Source organism: Acipenser ruthenus, chromosome 30 (genome assembly GCF_902713425.1).
Source record: "Acipenser ruthenus chromosome 30, fAciRut3.2 maternal haplotype, whole genome shotgun sequence".
In the NCBI taxonomy this organism is placed as follows: Eukaryota; Metazoa; Chordata; class Actinopteri; order Acipenseriformes; family Acipenseridae; genus Acipenser; species Acipenser ruthenus.
In genome coordinates this window covers 2,842,491-2,862,414 of record NC_081218.1, presented here as the reverse complement: position 1 = coordinate 2,862,414, position 19,924 = coordinate 2,842,491, and the positions used below count along the sequence as shown (strand labels likewise).

Below are 19,924 nucleotides of genomic sequence, written 5' to 3'. Positions count from 1 at the left end.
CTCGTTCTTTAAAAATAATAATAATATTGACATTAACAGGAAAAAAGACGACACACACCGTTTTAATATATATATATATATATATATATATATATATATATATATATATATATATATATATATATATATGTGAGGAGTTTATTTTTGTAATTAAAACCTGTTGATCTGACATCACACAAGGAAGTGAAGACGTGGGGGAGGAGAGAGAAATCATTTCAAGTCAGACGAGTTATAGTCGGTTTAACAAAGCGCTCACCTGTTGGTAATCGGATGAGGTAGTCATATTTAAGGGTTCACACGGACACAGATAGAAGTGGAAGGCGTTTCATCAGCAGGAGCAGACCAGTACCGGGTTTTTATTTTTAATATACCTGCCTGCCTTTAAGACAGTTGCCAAACAAACTTAGTTATTTTTCAAAAAGCAGATAAATACAAGCGTACGCAATAATGGCAGCAGCAGCCATGGCACGCGTGTGGTGCTTCTCATTTGCCTTGACAGTCGCCGTTTTGGGAACCACTGGAGAAGGACGAGACGGCTGCTCGGATATTTTCGAGGACCTCCTCGGTGTTGGACTGGACCCCAAGTCTTTCGACAGCGGCGCTGTCTATGCAGCCCACCTCGACGACATCTCGGACGCGGAGAGCTGCGTGAAAGCTTGCTGCGGTAACAGCCAGTGCAGTCTGGCGTTGCTGGATCGCTCCGAGGCGAGGGCTCGGTGCCACCTGGTACACTGTGTCGCGGAGGGCACCGAAACGGACGCCTGTATCGCCACTCCCAACGCCGCTTACGACAGCTACCGCAAGCGAGAAGGCGACAGCAGGTCTTCCAACGACGATGAAGGTAAAATAAATAAATACCGTATTTTTATGTAGTTCTGTACCACTTTTTTAGTTACCTTTTTAAAGATACATATGTGGTTACCATGGTTTCAAAAGCCTATACATAGTTGTTGTTGTTATTATTATTATTATTATTATTATTATTATTATTATTATTATTATTATTTATTATTATTTTTATTATTTATTTCTTAGCAGACGCCCTTATCCAGGGCGACTTACAATCGTAAGCAAATACATTTCAAGTGTTACAATACAAGTAATACAATAAGAGCAAGAAATACAATAACTTTTGTTCAAGCAAAGTACAAGTGTGACAAACCACAATTCAATAATACAGCAGATAATAGTGATAGTTACATCAGGATATGATTAAATAGTGATAGTTACATCAGGATGTGATTAAATACAAAGTACTACAGGTTAAACACTTGGCAGATTAGTTTGACAAAGGTGTGTTAAACATGCCGATCATTGGGAAGTCGGCTCTGAACAAAAAAAATAGGTTTAAATTGTATTTAAAAAAAAAAAAAAAATGTGAAAATATTCCAGTTGCACAGCAGTTTCACCCATTCCAGGTTTTACTACGCGCTTGATTAGCCCCAGTGTGTCTAGCTAACAAGCTCAGGTGTGTGTCTCATAGTAAAACCGGGAATGGATCAAACTCCTGTGCAACGGGAGCCTTATTTCCGTCCCATTATCTGTGTCTTTTGGATTCACTTTATACGCGTAACTATCTACTTTTTAAACCCATTGTTTCTCAAAACCTAAAGTTTTCAGTAACGTTTTGTTTTACTGCTTCATGCTTCTGTGTAGCTTTTCCTTTTTGTCTGAAAAAAAAAACTGCGCAAGAAGACAGACTGGTTGTAATGGCGCTGTTTGTATAGCGCTGCGCTTCTATTATACACCCACCCGACTATTTTCCTGGCGCTGGTTTGTAATCAGCAATCACGAACCGTCCTGCTAGTCTTGTGTTTTTATGGCATTGTGAATGCAGTCGCATTTCAACAGGTGAAGGTTTTACAACTGTAGTTTTATTTATCATTTTGTGAGGTTTTTTTCACATACAGGGATGGGGCTGTCGTTTGGTCCGTTCCTGTTTCACTGTCTTTTTTTAATAAGGCACATCTGAGCGCGTTACCTGTATACTGTGGCTAATCAACCTTTCTGCGTGAAACAAACGAAGAAGCGGCTGCTCTGGTTTGTGTGGATCGCTGTTCTCCTCCACAGTCTCAGAAAAGCAGAGATCATCACAAACCCAAGCAGCTGTCTCTTCATTCTGAATGGTCAGTCGGCCTGATTGACACCAGTGACCCTCGTCGGATTGTCGGCACCTGATTTGTGGAGTGGTCAATCCAAACAATTGAATAACCTGTTCTTGCAGCAACAAATTAGGGCTGAGCAGGATTTGCTCCAAAGAGCGAAACCTGCTTTTAAAAATTAAAGTTCACCGAAATGAATACTGCTGTGAGTCTTGTAATCTTACAAAACTGTCAGTGAACACAGCCTGTGTTTTAGATTTGTAAGGCAGTTATTATTTATTATTATTATTATTAGTTTATTTAGTAGACACCTTTTATCCAAGGCGACTTAGACTAGGGTGTGTGAACTATGCATCAGCTGCAGAGTCACTTACAATTACGTCTCACCTGAAAGACGGAGCACAAGGAGGTGAAGGGACTTGCTCAGGGTCACACAATGAGTCAGTGGCCGAGATGGGATTTGAACCAGGGACCTCCTGATTACAAGCCCTTTTCTTTAAGCACTGGACCACACAGCCTCCTTTTAGTAAGTTGTTTACTTGTAAAAGGTTTTTATGTAACTTTTGAAAACTAGTAATGCACACTAAGTGCTTTGAGAATCAGGCCCATTGTTGAAAATAAATCAAACAGTAAATTGTGACTAATGTGCTCTCAACCACAGTGACTGATCTGCCCTTTCAACAGGCAAAGGTGCCTTTGTCTGTCTCTGTCTGTACAGACAGCATCTCCTGTTTGATGTCATTCCGACTGGACAGACTGTATTTGCAGTAGCAAGGCGCGTGATGGTTGTGGTGTTATGTAAAACCTTGTCCTGTTGCACAGCAGTGTCACCCAGCCCAGGTTTTACTACCAGTTTGATTGGTCCCAGTGTGTATAGGCAACACTCGGGTGTGTTTTTGCTATTAAACTCGTAGTAAATCAAGGAATGGATCAGACTGCTATGCAACGGGAATCTTATTGCCATCCCTGGATTTCTAAGAAGTGCTTTTGAGTCGCCCCAAAAAGGGGTTTGAAGTTTGTTGTGGACAGCATGTTTTCCTGGAGGGGTAGGGACCAAGGTAAACCTGGTGTGGGATTAAAAGTCCCGATCTGGGCAGGGTTCCTTTGGGGAGGAAAAGCTAAAGGTGATCATTCAAACACTCTCCAGCCTATTGTCTCGACTGTTCAGAAGCTTTCCCTAATGTTAGCAAAGGGTGTTTAATGTAACATTATTCAGCAGGTTTCATTCGACTTCCTGAAGTAAGGTTAGCCAACTCCTATAGAGGGATGCAAAACTGTTGGCCACAGGTGTGTTTTGTGCAGGAAGAAAGACTTTTTTTTTTTTTTTTTTTTTTTTTTTCTTATTATGATGACTTGACAAGAGAACCAGTATCAACTACATTGCTATAAGAATCGGTGTCGCATTTCAATTGATGCAACAGTTTCTTGCATTCCAGGACATGTGTCTTCATTGTAAGCTGTACAGCAAAAGCTGGAATGGATCAAACTGCTATGCAGCAGGAGTGGTCAACCCTACCTGGCAGCTGTGTAACCCTAAAACATACAGGGATGGAAATAAGACTGCTGTTGCGTAGCAGTTTGCTCTATTCCTGGTTTTGGTGCGAGTTTAACACATTTGGAGCGTGTTCCCTAGTTTTAATGATCTAAATAGTGGCAGAGCTAAATTGCGGCAGTCTTTAACTCTGCTGGTGATTTATTAACCCACAGTTAAAATCCAGTGAAATGGGGCACAGTGGCATTTCTTTCAGTCCACACCATAGTAAAAGCATTGTAATAGAGCACAGTGAAAGCACTGCAAAGCATAGGTAGGAATTGTAAAGAATAGCAATGCATTGTAAAGCATATTGAAAACTCGGCCAACCATGGTAAACCATGGGAAAAGCAAATAAGGGAGGGGGGTGGAGAGAAGGTGTGGTAAATACAATGGTAAACTTTTTTATAATGGTTGATAAGCCACAGTTTCAAATACATCCAACCAAACTTTTTTTTTTTAATCCAGATGAATCAACAGAACAAATTCTCCTTTTACTATGATGATAACTGAGCTGGAAAGTGTCCCCACTCCTCTCAAAAAAACACCTAGGGCAGCAACTCCAATGATAGAGCTGTAATGCCTTCAGAGACCAGGTCGTAAAACTCAGCAGGAGGTTGATTGGGTCTAGCGTGACTCATTAAATGCATAAATCTTCATCTGTTCGTTTAGAGTGGGCTGCTGGAAGAGGCTGTGCCTCTGCAAAAGGGCAGACTGTTCTGGTTTAATGTTCTCATTAAAACCAGGAGCAGTTTCATATCCAGATTTATTATATTGTTTCAGCTGTTTTGCGATTTTTATATTTACAATCTTGGTTCTGAAACGGCGGTGATGGAAATAAGACTCCCGTTGCAGAGCAGTTAAATTGGTTCCTGGCTTTCCAGGGAGTTTAAGCTTGATGCTGAGCTTGGTACCTCTAGACCAGGGGTGGGCAATCCTGGTCCTGGAGGGCCGGTGTCCCTCCTGGCTTTTGTTCCAACTGTGCTCTAAATTACTTAATTAGACCAATAATTGGTAATCGGTACAATTAAGTAATTTAGAGCACAGTTGGAACAAAAGCCAGGAGGGACACCGGCCCTCCAGGACCAGGATTGCCCACCCATGCTCTAGACTGTGGCTAATCAAGCTCGTATAAAAACCTGACTAACGACAGTGTCAACTCAAACCCTTCCCTACCCCCCCCCCTTGCATATCTCCATGGTTACCGCCCAAGCGTGTGACCGCTCCCTGCAATCTGGTGAAACTGGCTTGTGAAGTGGTGTTTGATGTGGACTCCGATGATAAAGCATTTGCTTTTGTTTACTGCTGAACGTCAGTCCTTCCATTCCATTCAAGCAGCATCAATGTTGGCATCCTTTTTTGAATTCTTCTACATGTTGAAATCATCTGCGTCTCTCTCTCTCTCTCTCTCTCTCTCTCCGTGTTTTTGACCACGCAGCTGTAGGTCTTGTTTTGCTGTGGATCACAAGACCAGGCGCGTGGTTCAGGTTTCTTTGCGTCATCGTTGCCACATGACGAGCCAACTGTATTTAGCAATGCTGTAGAGCTGGACATTCAAGACTATAGTAAAGAACAACATTGCGGAGCTGTACAGAGGTCCTATAGGAAAGAGAGCTCCACTCAGCACGGCAGAGCTGTATAGAGGTCTATAGGAAAGAGAACTCAGCACTGCAGAGCTGTATAGAGGTCTATAGGAAAGAGAACTCAACTCAACACTGCAGAGCTGTATAGAGGTCTGTAGGAAAGAGAACTCGGCACTGCAGAGCTGTATAGAGGTCTATAGGAAGAGAACTCAACACTGCAGAGCTGTATAGAGGTCTATAGGAAAGAGAACTCCACTCAACACTGCAGAGCTGTATAGAGGTCTATAGGAAAGAGAACTCAGCACTGCAGAGCTGTGTAGAGGTCTATAGGAAAGAACTCCACGTAATCCTGAACAGGCATAGTTATTTGAAATATGCCACACAACTGCACACTGCTCTAGTAATATAGGAAAGGTAACTCTAATCAAATTTCAACCTGTAAAATAAATTGTGTGAAGTTACTTGAATTGAGCAATCTAGACCCTGCCTATATATAATTATATATATATAATTAGTTACATCCCCACGCTTAACAAATTAAGTACTTGAATAAGTAATTGCACATGACTCCTCATTTCTTTCTCTTGCTCCTTCAGAGAAGTGCCACGCCCCAATCAAGGTGGGGCCCTGCCGCGCCGCCTTCCCGAGCTTCAACTACGACCCCGTGAACCAGACCTGCAGGGAGTTCATCTACGGGGGCTGCGAGGGGAACGCCAACAACTACAACAGCAGAGAGGAGTGCGAGCGCGCCTGCGCTGGCGTCGGAGGTCAGTCGCTGCAAGGCTTGTCGGAGGAATCATTCGTGCGTTCATTTCTGTCGGGTGCTTCTCTGTGAGCTGTGGCATTCTATCCCAGGAGTGTCAAACTCCAGTTAATTAACTGAGAGCTTGGGTCGGAACGAAAGCTACAGGAACAGAGTTTGACACCCCTGTTACAGAAAATGACAACTTGCTAGGATGGCACAAGGATGGAATGCCTAATTTAAGTTGCCCCTTTGTCTGTCTGTTGCTCTCTCTCTCTCTCCTCTCTCTCTCATTTTGTTGCAGACATGGGAACCTGAAAATGCCAAGCCGCCTTGTATGTTGCCATCTTTCTGAAATAAAGAGCGTCATCTGGAAAAGAATAAATCTGTCTTGCTGCTTCATTCTTTATTTTTAAATGCACTTTCATACATTTAATGAAATGACCCTAAAATTAAGATGTCTTCCTGCTTGGGTTTGTGTTGATCACTGCTTTTCTTTCTCTGTGGAGGAGAAATGCGATCCACACAACCCCCTCGTCTGTGGAGAGCTCAGTCAGAATCATCTGTTCGTGCAGCACCAGACTCTGGTTACCCAGACGATGGCTCTTTACCAGGAGATGGATATACTATCCTCCTTGCACACTCTCCTCCTACCAACCCCCTCCATGAAAAATAATTCATTGGCATGTAGTAAAAATGTTATCCATTAGTTGGAACAGGATGCTGTGTGATAGAAGCTGATCTCCACCACTGAGAGTCTGATTAGGTGTCGGGTGATCACCCCAAACTGCATGAGAAGACCCCTGTACTCTACACACCATGTATTCCCTGCCTGGGCTGAAGTACGATTTCTAGACGTTGGTTGTCAAATCCTCTTAAGTTGGGTCAACAGTGTTAAATATTTATGTAGCAGGAGTTGAGAGAAATTCAGCTCTCTGGTGACCCTTGGATCGCCAGACAGTCGCTTGACTGGAGAGTCAACCCTCCTGAGCAGGTGGCTGAAGTATGCATGAGGCTTCGTTGAGGCAACAATTGAAATTTCTGTGCCTTCTCCTTGCTGGCTCAGTTTTGTTTTAATTTATTTTCAGCTGACGAGGCCTCTCCCAACAACACCCTCCTGTTATCCAAGAGAATGGCCGGGCCCATGAAACGTGAGTCCAAAATATCAAACTGGATTAACTGGTTAAAACGGTTCTAACTGGGAGCAACGGCACATCGTTTCAGTGTGAGGTTTGATAGAGAAACGTAATAGTCGGTGAAAAACGTTTTGACTGGAAGTCTTTCTCAATGTCTAACAAATACTAAATGTGCCCTCCTCCTTCTCAGTTGAAGATCCCGCCCAGGATACTGGACTGATCAAAGAGTACAGAGGTAGTTACCACACTTTCTGACTTAAATTAATTTTATTAAATGCATTGTGTTTTGAAAAATGACTGACGACCAAGGGTGTCCTGCTGTCATTACTGTGAATTATTAGTTCTAGTTTGGTTTCTTTTGTTCTTTCTGTCCTTTCTTTCAAGGATGCAGTTGCACAACTTTAATTTGTCCAGTTCAAAAGCGTTTTCATAAAGTTCCATAGCCACCACTGCCACCTCCTTCAACCAGAGAGTCCAGCAGAAACGGCAAACGAAACATAATAAATTAAATGACAAATGTTACAAGTTTTTTTTTCCTTTATTTTAGCACTATTGAGTGTTGTAATGGTTCTGGGAGATATACCAAGGCTGCTTCTGTGCAAATATTCCCTCGGTAACCTGGTGCTGAATTTAGAAATACGAAATGCTGTAGAGTGTTTAAGTATAATGGATGGTAACCAGACACTGCTAGTTGATTTATTCCAGATCTAATTAGGCCTTTCTCTCTTGCTCCTTTCCTGCTGTCTCTTTGTTTCTTACACTCCTCTCTCTCCTCCTCTTGCTCACTTCTTTCTCCTCCTGCTCCACTTGTTCTTCCTCCTCACCTCTCTCTCACGTCTCTCGCTCCTCCCCATCTCTCTCGCTAACTTTCCGTCTCCTCTCGCCCCACTCACTCCTCCCCCATGTCCTCTCTCTCTCTCTCTCTCTCTCTCTCTCTCTCTCTCTCTCTCTCTCTCTCTCTCTCTCTCTCTCTCTCTCTCTCTCTCTCTCTCTCTCTCCTCAGACTCGTGTGAGGTGGCTCCTGTGGTTGGTCCGTGTCGAGCCTCGATGCAGCGTTTCTTCTATAACTCCACCTCCGGCTCCTGCCAGCACTTCATCTACGGGGGCTGCAGAGGGAACGACAACAACTACCGAACGCAGGCAGAGTGCCAGGCCAAGTGCTCCGGTAAACCCCCCCAAAACGCTCTGTGTGACTGCACTTCGCTCCTGCTACAAGGTCCCCACAGTCAAAGAATCACAGCAAAGAGTACTACAGCACAGTGAAAGCATAGGCAAGCCTTGTATAGCACGGAGAGGTCTGGTAAAGCATAGGGAAGCATTGTAAAGCACAGAGAGGTCTGGTAAAGCATAGGGAAGCATTGTAAAGCACAGAGAGGTATGGTAAAGCATATATAATAAATAAATACCCTTCTAAGTTCCCCATACTAAAAGCACTGCACAGTGTAAGAATGAAATTTGAAATGTGCTTCACTGAATTTGGCTTGACAGGCCTTTTCAGTTTCGAGTTTAGTTTGAGCACACACGCAGAATCAATCGCTCTCTCCCTCCCTCGCAGAGAATAGACTTCCTGCCCACCTGCCAGTGATGAAGCCAACGTCTGCTGAATACAAAGGTAAGGTAATGGGAATAACACCTGACGCACACATTTCAAAGTAAAATCAAATCTGGATAAACTTTTTTTTTTGTAGCTTTTGAGGCTGTGTGTGTTTGGTATCCCTGTCAAAGAAATGTATCAAGACTTCACAAATCTCTCTGTCCTTCATTCTTTGGAATTGCAATGTACGGTTTGCTGCCAATATAAAACACTGACGGATCTAGCCTTCTCTGAAGAGAAGTTCCTGAACAGACCGCTCACAAAACTGACTGTATTGAAAACCAGCAGCGCCATCTTGTGCACAACTAGTGTATTGCAGGCAAAAGATTGTGTCTGGCAGACTATAGATTGAAGAGCCAGTACTGATCTAGTGAAGACCCTGATCTAGCCTGCATTATGTCTGTATATCCAGAGGTCTGTCTATGCATGTGTATATGCATGTATCTGTCTATGGATCCAGTGTTATGCCTAGTAGAAGTATCTATCTACATATCCAGAGGTCTCTATTGGTATGTATGCCAGACAACTGAAACCTACAGAGCAGCTCCTGAACTGAAAGCATCTTAACACACACTAGTGAAGTAATCAATATAAGGAGTCAAAGGTAAAGAAATGAGATTTATAACCTCCTCCTCCCCTACTGTGTCTGGTGCTCTCAGATCACTGCCTGGCTCAGAAGGAGGTGGGGCCGTGCCGCGCTGCCTTCCCCAGCTGGTACTACAACTCTGCCACCCAGGACTGCCTGCCCTTCATCTACGGGGGCTGTGAGGGCAACCTCAACCGATACAGCTCCGCCCAGGACTGCATGCGCAGCTGTGCCGGGGGGGCAGGTAAGGGCCTGGGAGCAGTTTAGGATAGCGATTCCCAGTGCCGGGATGGGAATGAGACCCCTATTGCAGAATAGTTTGATTACTGTGAGCTTGAGTAGCTCCACCGCTGGTCTCTTTGTTCCAACCCTGAACCAATTAAATCTCCACCCAGATCCCAGAGTAGTTCTCATTTTACCTGTTAAACCCAAAATGTGGAATGTCCCTCCAGGACCGTGATTGGACAAGCTGGAGCTGCAGTGTACAGGTAACGAGCTGGGGGGGTGTCTTTATTAAACTGATAATGAAACCAGGAGTGGATTGAACCGCTATGCAATGGGAGTCTCATTTCCATCCCTGCAGCCCCTCGCTAAGATTCCAGTTTATCAATGCGTTTAATTAAAATCGTGGATTAATTTTTTTTTTTTTTTTGTCCTTCCAGAAGCACATGGTGAGCATCATAGGCACAGTTTCCTAAACCACCACACAGGTGAGGTGTTAACTGACCAGGGAGTGCACTTACTGGACCCATTTTAAACCATTTCGACATGTTCTGTCCTATATCCTATCTATATACAATCGACAGCTTGCTTTCTGTAATTGTTTTTTAAATGTATTTAACCATAGAGACATGCATACTGAAATATAGCTGTTAATGAGAGTGGTACTTTTATATATCGTTCCAAGGGGGAGGGACTCCATGAAAGATCCACAGTGTTTAGGTGTGGTGTGTGTGTACACAGTGCAGTGATGCTAGTCTGCCAGTAGTAGGCATTGTTACTCTTAACTCTGTGGGCCAGCGTGTTTTAATATCGTCTCTCGCTCTCTCTGATTCGTCTCTGCAGTGTATGTCCTTACCGCGGTGCTGGCAGTGGTGGTGGTGATACTGGTCATGGGGCTGATCTTCATCCGTCTCAGAAAGGCGCGAGAGTGCCATCTGCTGGTTGTCGACGACAAAGAGGAGCTGCTACCTTCCTCCAGGAGCGAGAAGGCCTAGGTGGCAAAACCAACGCCCCCTGTTTCATCTCTCTTTGCTCCCCCACTTCCACACTCCCTTTCTCTAAACCTTCCTTTTCCCTTCACTGCCCTACCACCACCTTCTGTCACTCCATCAAAGCCCTACTCCTTCAGGGCAAGCTACAGGGGCTACCCACAAGCTTGAATAAAGAAAATTGCTCTCCTCAATATCCTGTGCAAACGTTTCTAAACTTGTGTACTTCAGTTTTCACAGCACATAAGCCTAAGGTAGTAAGTTAGTAAATGGTACGGTAATAGGTGTATCTGTCCACCAGGTGTCACTGTTGTGCTGTGTGCCCTGACTGCCCAAGACGGCAGCACAAAACTACTTTTTAAATTTGAATGTGGAACTAAACCAGTGTTCCTCAATCCTCATTGAGGAAGGTCTTGTTTTTTTAAATCCTGTAGGATGACTTGTAAGAATTAAGAGGGGGTTTGGAAAATGGATTATGAAGTAGAGAGTGATCATTTGCTATATAATTATACTACAGATAAACGGCCTTGGCAAACCATCCACCCTCCACAAGGTCACATATTATATAATACAACTGCGCTGTGTTTGGGATTGTGTCTTTTTGTAACTTTATTTTATTGACCTATAGTCTAGCTTTTTATTAAATATATTTTAAGTGTGTTCTTGATCTTACAATTAAGATTTTTTTTTTTTAAGATTATAAACTAACACTGGGGGGGGGGGGAAATGTTTTAAATATATTTGTGTTGCTATACACCCATGACAGGCCAGTCTGGTATAATCCACTTCTTCCTCATCTTGCCTATCACCCTAATTCCTGCTCCTTGATCCCCCTTTCCTAACTATTTCCTGGCACTGACTTGAAATGACCTAAATTCGTTTGCTTTCCTTTCATCCTTTGACAAGACTGGCATGATTGTACAGCTCAAATCTTGCCTTTTGATAACTATTTTAAAGAATTGTTTCAATGGTCTGTATGATGAATTGATAAGCTGTCTCAAACAGTAGATTATAACTTTGTGTGCGGTTTCATTTATAATGGGGTATTGTTATTTTAAAGTGGGGTGTTGGCAAAACATGAAACTTTAACATTATGAAATCATGTACTTTTTGGATATTCTAGACCAGGGGTGCCCAATCCTGGTCCTGGAGGGCCAGTGTCCTCCTGGCTTTTGTTCCAACTGTCCCCTAAATTACTTAATTTAACCAATCAAAGACTTATTAGAAGCTTAATTGGTCAAATTAAGCAATTTAGGGTACAGTTGGAACAAAACCCAGCAGGGACAGTGGCCCTCCAGGATTGGAGACCCATGTTCTAGACCATGGTGCTCAACTCTGGCCCTTGTGATTTACTCCAGTCCTGGTCTTTGTTAAAGCCAGGTCCTACATTTAGTTAATTGCTCTTAGCCCCTTCAGTTAACTGCATTAGAACCTGCTTGGAGTAAAAACCTGGACTGGATTGGAGCCTGAGAGCCTGAGTCGAGTACCACTGTGCTAGACTCTTTGACAAGATGTTTTGATGTGTTTAAAATGTACGTTCCTTTTATAATAAAGTGTAAACTGTTTTTGTGTGTGCACTTGTTTACAAAGAAGTCTTTAAAATATATGTTATAGGCAAGAGTTAGTATTTGAGAGAAAGTACTGAACACCTCTGTTTTGCCACAAGGGGTGCTATTGGACGTTTTTTCACAGTTAAAACAAAGACTGTTTTTGACGTCGTTGCTCAGCTATTTACACGAGGGTGGGGGGGCAGAAGCGGTTTCCAGAAGATGTCACCGTAAAACTGCTTGCTACTTAGGCCTTCTGCAAACGGGAAGTCGCCATACAGCTATAGATCGTAATGCACTTCTCATTTTTAGCCACGATTAAAGAGCAGTGTAGCTGATCTCTGACTGATAGTTCAAGGTGAGCCGGTCTATTAAATACAGGCATCCGTAACTATTCAACAGTGAGAAAAGAAAGTTCAGTGACGGGCGTTTTGACTGGGAGTCCCCCCCCCCCCCCATTGTCTTCAATGTGTTGAGAAAGATTTTGAAGTCGAAACTTTTGCCAGTTAACGTATTGCATTGATTGCATATCCCTAAGCCGTTTCAGTGCAGTGTCTTTGTGTCACCAAAATTATAAAATGTCATTAAAACGGGCTTTCGGTTCGGCATTCCTATAAAACTAACCCACCAGGTTCAAATAAGGGTTACGTTTTAAGTAAGTGAGCGCTCTGGTTGGAATGAAAACCAACAGCCGCGATGCGTCCCCAGGACCGCGCTTGGGAAAGCCCGATCTGCATGCTGTAGCTGGTGTTTGAGTCACTGGCGACTCTTTATCGGGGGTAATCCGGCTACCTAGGGAACTGTGCTGCTGTGAAACACAATAACACGTTTTAGAAGAAAGGAGGGAGGGAGGGATGAGGTAGGGGGATTTCAACACGCTGTTGAATGAGGCACTGAAATTGCTAAAATTATCTCATTTCCCGGCCGGCCAGAAATGAATTATTTCTCTCCGCTTGCTTGCCAGCTCGGACTATTCCAGCACAATACTTTCTCTAAACAACGGAAAGAAAAGGACGTGGTGATAAATATCTCAGTTACCCTCTGTTTCAACGCGTGGGAATCCAGCCAGCCTACAGAAACCGAGCCCTGCGCAACAGCCGGCCAGTTCCACTCTGGAGCATTCGAATTGGAACCTGCCATCTGTAGCACACACTTTTTAGGCAACGTGTTGGGGTGTGGCTGCTACCCCTACTCTTAACTGCCTTTTTAAGAAGCATTTAATTAATCCAGTCAGTAATGTGTTAATTTCAAAACAATAATCTGTCCTTCCCTCACCTTTACAATGGAGTGCAATTTTTTTAATTTTTTTATTGACAGGTTAGGGCCCCAGATGAGAGGACAATCTGCTTCCGATCAGCTTTTCAAAGAGTTATTTTACCTGCGTGGAATCATACCCTAGAGAAAACTTGATAACCCCGAAATGATATTTGCTTTAGATAAACAATCTTGCCATTTTTTCTCTCCTTTAAAAAAAAAATAATGTTTGAGAATAGGCCGAAATCACTTATAATTCTGAGAGAGGGATTTAAAAAAAAAAAAAGTATTTATTTTTTTTAGCCATGAAGCTATTTACAACAGACGAAACATTTTTCAACACTAGACTTTAAAAAAAAAAAAAATCCTTCAAACTACCTATCATCCACTTTAGCCCGAGGGGGGAGGGCTATGCGGAGCCAGTGATTGGCTGTAATTGACCTCCCTCAGCTAAAATTGAAACCACTTGCGAGTATTCTCTGGAGGGAAAATCGAACAGCTAAGACTCTCTCCAGTTCCCACGACACCAAACTATTTTCATTCCGAACCCAGTCTGACAGCAATAGCTGTAAAAGGAAAACCTACGCAGCCAGTTGTGCGAAAGAACCCAGTATTGCTCTAAAAGGACAGAGAAGGGAGTTCTTGAATAGAAACGAGGAATTATAAAAACGTGTATGAATGGGAAAATAGTTTAACGGGCTAATTTAAGGTATACGAGGGTCTCAGTGGCTAGACTAAGGAATTATTTTTGTTTAGCGAAGGCTATTTTTACGTGTTCTCGTGTACAGGCACTGGAAAATATATTTTGATAAAAAATACGACGCGCTTTTGGGGATTCAAAAAAATAAAAGTCTGAAACGCGATTGGTCGCTCACGTCTCTAAAAATGACGTTATAATTATCTTTCGGTATCTTTAGAATCTTTAATATATACTATAAAAACCTATGACTAAACTATGCGTCAGCACCGCTGGCTTTGCATGGCTTCCATCATATACCAGGGTTACAATTTTGTTCAATGGCTTTCAGCACCCCGATTTTAAAAAGTGTCCCAGTGCCACTGTACCAGTCTACATATGCCTTTGTAAATGAACCCAGTAACTGCAAATACAGAAAACAGGATGCGCTTTTTTACACAGAAAATCACAGGGGTCACTTCTGGCATAATTGCTTGAAACAATGCGTGTTTAATTGCGTTGTTTAAAAATTGCTTGGTACAGCTTCAAAAATGTAATTACCGTTTGGAGGGATAAAAATCTGAGAGGGAGAGAGAGAGAGGGAGAGGGAAGGAGAGAAAGAGGAAAGGAGAGAAAGACTATATATATATATATATATATATATATATATATATATATATATATATATATATATATAAAATCGACAGTATAGCTGAAGGACACATTGTTCGAAACGTCCTGAACTTTGACACCACATCCGTTTTATGAACATTTTGTACTTTTATTTATTTTTTTAACACCTTTAAATACACCGCAGTTAAACAATCTGAAATGTAATTTCCTGTGGGCTGAGTAAGACACCAGCAGTGACGTGTGACGCCAGTAAAAGTGTGTTTCCAATTACAAACCTGGCTCATCTCACCAGCTCAGCGAATTCTCTGTGTTTTATTTTTGTACGTTTGTATTTTTTTCACCCCTGTTACCGGTCGTTAATTTGCTGTGTCTCTCTCGAAGCTCCAGTGCTTAGTCACTGACTGTCAGTGAGGGGGGGGGGGGGTCATGAGGGTGTCTGAGGCGCTGGAGAGAGAGAGAGAGAGAGAGAGAGAGAGAGAGAGAGAGAGAGAGAGAGAGAGAGAGAGAGAGAGAGAGAGAGAGAGAGAGAGAGAGAGAGAGAGAGAGAGAGACTGTGATTGATTAACAGCATTATTAATATTTAGCACTCAAAGCGACTTACAGACACTAGGGGGAGAACTATGGTTCATCAGCTGCTGCTGCTGCTGCAGAGTCACTTGCAATAGGACCTCGTTTGTTTTATGTCTCAGCCGAAAGACGGAGCATAAGGAGGTTCAGTGACTTGCTCAGGGTCACACGCAGTGAGTCGGTGACTGAGCCTCCTTTGTGGCCTAATGTGGTCTGTTTCGTTTGTATTTTCTACAGCGATGATTTCTGGATCGATTCCTCGGCTGTTCTTGCACTGTCACCAGCCAGCGTTCGTCTCCAGAGGAAACTGGTTCCCTGTAACCTGTGATCCCTCCATGCAGGAAAATGTTTTTTGAAAGTCAAGTTTCCTGTTGACCCACATTGTGAGATTTGTCCTAGCGCCCTGTCGGGAATCTGCTTGCTTAAGCTGCAGGGGAGCCACAGGGTGTAGAGAAGCTCAACTGTGTGTGTCTTATTAAACTCATAGTGGATCAAAAGGCGCTATGCAACAGGAGTCTTATTTCCATCCCTGATTGTTAATCAGCGGGGATGCAGTGCAGTTACGATGTTAAGAGGAAGGGGGGACCTGAAGGCAACACTGTCTGAATTGATGTTTGCAGTTACTCTGAGCGGGTCTGGCTTCTGTAGCCCAACGTTGAGCTAACTCGCTCCCCAAACTCTTTCCACATGTGAGATCCAGGAGTCTGGGAGACAGTCAAACCTCTTGACAAATCAGCCAGGATAAACTGTCTGGAGTGAGCAGGCATGTGTTTGAAGTGGCTATGAAGTGTGTGTCTGTGTCTGTGTGCGTGTCTCTGTACAAAGCTGTACAGACTCAAAGGCTCTCTCTTTCCCTTTCTCTCTCTCTCTCTCTCTCTCTCTCTCTCTCTCTCTCTCTCTCTCTCTCTCTCTCTCTCTCTCTCTCTCTCTCTTTCATTTTTTTTTGCTAACACTGCAGGTATTGAGGAATTGAGTGGTTACTCATTCCCTGTCTGTCTGAGAGATTTATCAGTGAAAATAGTTACAAGATATTGTTACAAGATATCACATTATTTTTACATACAATTACATTATTTTTTACACATTATTTTTACATACAATTACCCATTTATACAGCTGGGTTTTTGCTATGAATTTGCAATGCTTATCTCCTTCTTTCCTTATGCTTTTTCTTGCTACAGGGTAATACTTTATGATCTGTCTATTGAGAACACTCAAACAAGAAACCAAGACAAGGTCTCAACCGAGTGTATCAGCCGTCGTGTTCAATTCAAAAATGTGTTTCTTTCAAAGCTGCACATTTGAGAGACGTGCCACTAATGGATGTGCAAAATCTGGTTAATATGATTGAGATTCATGGAGTTACTTCGATAGAATCACTTTGACTATTTGTAGTGGAGCGGTTTCTTTGGAATTGATGATGAAGAATTTCTGTCTGAGTCTCTTTAAAGCCCACCCCCTCCCAAGTCTGGGGGGGGGGGGGGCGGTTTGACCAATACTGGAGGAATGTTAATAAATAATTCCCACTGCACCCCCCCCCCCCCCCACCCCCCCCACCCCCCCGATTCAAGCAACACATTTTCTGCTCTTGGTAGATGTATGACCCCACATCTCTGCTGTTTCCTCAGCATACAGGAAAGCTGTGTATTTTTAGCTCTCTGGACTAATGGGACGAGATTTTTCTAAAGAAACATTGGAGCTGTCTTTAAAATATTAGCGGAAAGGGGTCTAGGTTGGGTTAATTGAGCCAAGAGAAATGGGCAGGCTTGAGGCACGGAGACTGAACTGCTCCCTCCCTCCCTCACCCCCCTAAGAGAAAGGGTGCTCCCTCCAGTCCAGGGCAGGCTTGAGGCATGGAGACTGAACTGCTCCCTCCCTCCCTCACCCCCCTAAGAGAAAGGGTGCTCCCTCCGGTCCAGGGCAGGCTTGAGGCACGGAGACTGAACTGCTCCCTCCCTCCCTCCCTCACCCCCCTAAGAGAAAGTGTGCTCCCTCCAGTCCAGTCCAGACCAGACTAGGAAGCTGGTTCAAACCCAGGTCCCAGTCACTTACAGTGAGGTCACTGACTGGCTGGCAGTGTGGTGTGACCATTAAACCGTTCCCACAGACCCCGGGTGTCGCAGACTTTAGTGCCCCATGGGAAACGCAAACAGAGCGAAGAGAGACAGCTGTGTTAACAAAACGCAGCCGGTGAGCGAATCCTGTACACCACGTTACCAAGGAAACAGACTCGAGGCGAGGGCTCGGGGCTGTGTTATGAATAGCGTTTGCCAGATTGGGCCGGTTCACGCCAGTGTGGCTTGTATTTTTTTTATTGTCCGTGAAAAAAATGGCTTTGAGCGGGTATCTAATATTTAGGCTATTCTTTTGACATTTATGTGGGTATTACATTTCGAAATACACTGTTCTCAATGCACTAACAACTCTGCTAACCGTATGCGTGCGTGTGTGTGTGTGTGTGCGTGCGTGCGTGTGTGTCAGTGCCTGTGTGTGTGCGTGCGTGTGCGTGTGTGTGTGGGTCTCTGTGCTTTACAATGCTTCCCTATGCTTTACCAGACCTCTCTGTGCTTTACAATGCTTCCCTATGCTTTACCAGACCTCTCTGTGCTTTACAATACTTCCCTATGCTTTACCAGACCTCTCTGTGCTTTACAATGCTTCCCTATGCTTTACCAGACCTCTCTGTGCTTTACAATGCTTCCCTATGCTTTACCAGACCTCTCTGTGCGTTACAATGCTTCCCTATGCTTTACCAGACCTCTCTGTGCTTTACAATGCTTCCATATGCTTTACCATACCTCTCAGTGCTTTACAATGCTTCCCTATGCTTTACCATACCTCTCTGTGCTTTACAATGCTTTCACTGTGCTTTATTAGACTTTGCTCTGGTTTTACAGTGGGGAACTTCTTCATTGAAAGTCTGTGGGCTTCACTTGGTACCCTGTACTGTATTTTATATAAAATAGAGTTGAATAAGAATAATTTAACAGCATAGCTCATCCTAATGTGATGTCATATGCAACCCATTTGATAGACAGAAATTTGGCTGGATGGCATGAAGTTATTAAGATAATGTTCAATATGTTTGTAACAGAGTTGAAATGGGATCTGGGCTCCGATTTGTTTCCTAGGAATTCTCCCTATCCTCCTGTTCATTTGAAAGCCTCCTCCTGTGTGTTTGTTTATGTTGGGATTATATGTTCGCTTGGAATGTGTCCTTCAGTCATAAATCTACCCCCTTACTCTCTAACACACACACACACACAAACTCACAGACACCCACCACGGATGGAATAAGACTCCCGTTACATGACGTCACAGCACACCTGCGCTTACCTGGCTGTGATAACTTTAGCAGATTCTGGCGCCCCCCGCTGGCCAGAAAAAGCAATAGCACGCGAGCACCGTGAACTACTAATTAATTTCAGAGCGGTCGGATCCTGCAGTCCAGAGGTTAACGGCGCGGGGCGAGCCGGCAAGTTTATGTCAGCTGGCCCTGGTCACCCCACCAGATCACCGTTCAGTTCCTGTTTACATTACATTACAGAATGTCTGCACCTGGAAAGCAGCTAAGCTTAAAAAAAACAAACACGCAGAGCTCGTCGTAAAACCTGGAATGGGTGAAACTGCCGTGCAATGGGAGTCTTATTTCCATTCCTGGTATGAATGTGTACATTCTTCTATTAGTAATGGGGAAAATGGCATGTGGTACGTGTGGCTGTTTTAGCATTGTGGGATTGTAACGCTGTATTTAAACATTATCGGCATTCTAAGAGTTAATTTATTTTGGCTCAGCGGTAGCTGGCCCGACAGGAAGTTGACAGTGTAGTTAGACCTGCAAGACTATCTGAGAGAGAGAGAGAGAGAGAATTTCTGATACTCTGTACTCCCACCGCCTAAATACTGTGAAGCAATTTTTCCTCATGCATAGTTGGGTTCGCTTGTTGCGTTGTGTACAGCGGCGTTACTTATAATATTTTTTTTCTTGAATAAAAACTCACAAATTAGGAATTAAGCTCGGAGTGTTTTGTAAAGAGGGCGAAAAAAATGACCGGTTAAGAAAAAATATTTATACATATAAATAAAATAATAATACTTATAATATTATTTGAACAAGTTTTATTGAAAACGTTTTTTTTTTCCCCTCTTAGTACAGGAAAGTAGTTAAACAAGCAAAAACGTGTTTATTTAATTATTTTTTTCTCATTTTAAAAACATATATATATATATATATATATATATATATATATATATATATATATATATATATATAACGTTGGCATCAATCACTTGGATATTTGAATGGGTTAAATTTTTTTGTAGAGGCATTTAAAAAATGTTTTATTGTTTTTCCATAACAAACTTCAGCAGGACTTTAAACCAGATTTAAGAATTCGTGCCAACGAGCAAGGAATGTAATTTCAAACAACGAAAAAAAAAACAAAATCGTGCGCCCTGTGTGTTTAAATTTTGGAATGCGCCACTCTGAAGGAGTCTCGGATCTTGGTTTTTCTAAGGAGGTTGTTCTCTGAACTGTTTTGAATTGAATCAGCTGCCAGTCCCAAATCACAATATTAGCGGAATACAAAATAAATGTTTATCAGTGAAGCTGCAGGATCTGAAGCGATAAAGAAAACCATTGGTCATTGGGTTAAAAAGGGAAACGTTTGATGCCTCGGATTACGCCGTCTGTAAGGTATGTGTGTGTTTGGTATTTTATTATTAATTTTTTTTGATGAAGTACTAGAGTCGAAGATGCTTA

General features: G+C 43.0%; 2 protein-coding genes across 4 annotated transcripts in view; both read left to right on the top strand.

Moving 5' to 3' along the window:
* The first annotated feature begins 204 nt into the window (after window positions 1–204).
* On the top strand, window positions 205–12,050 carry LOC117394537 (putative Kunitz-type serine protease inhibitor). 3 transcript variants are annotated; one of them, XM_033992869.3, is made up of 9 exons: window positions 207–841; window positions 5,813–5,983; window positions 7,047–7,109; window positions 7,285–7,329; window positions 8,098–8,259; window positions 8,650–8,706; window positions 9,348–9,518; window positions 9,937–9,984; window positions 10,340–12,050. In XM_033992869.3, exons 1-9 carry the CDS (start codon window positions 448–450, stop codon window positions 10,489–10,491), a joined length of 1,263 nt encoding a protein of 420 aa, XP_033848760.1. In that variant the 5' UTR covers window positions 207–447; the 3' UTR covers window positions 10,492–12,050. The 3 variants fall into 3 exon arrangements, with proteins under 3 accessions (XP_058860875.1, XP_058860876.1, XP_033848760.1); XM_059004892.1 differs by lacking the exon at window positions 9,937–9,984 and having other exon boundaries at window positions 205–841; XM_059004893.1 differs by lacking the exon at window positions 9,348–9,518 and having other exon boundaries at window positions 206–841.
* A 6,493-nt stretch (window positions 12,051–18,543) lies between these two features.
* plekhg2 (pleckstrin homology domain containing, family G (with RhoGef domain) member 2) overlaps window positions 18,544–19,924 on the top strand; it is a 31,451-nt gene continuing 30,070 nt past the window's right edge. The window contains exon 1 of the mRNA XM_059004527.1: window positions 18,544–18,822. The gene's annotated coding sequence lies outside the window, so the exon portion shown is untranslated. The remainder of the gene's footprint in view (window positions 18,823–19,924) is intronic.

Bases quoted from the DNA above. Each gene is read 5' to 3' on its own strand.
- LOC117394537 (XM_033992869.3), top strand. From the start codon at position 448: ATGGCAGCAGCAGCCATGGCACGCGTGTGGTGCTTCTCATTTGCCTTG. The intron at 7,330-8,097 runs GTAGTTACCACA...CTCTCTCCTCAG, and splicing joins ACTGATCAAAGAGTACAGAG to ACTCGTGTGAGGTGGCTCCT. The intron at 9,985-10,339 runs GTGAGGTGTTAA...TCGTCTCTGCAG, and splicing joins TTTCCTAAACCACCACACAG to TGTATGTCCTTACCGCGGTG.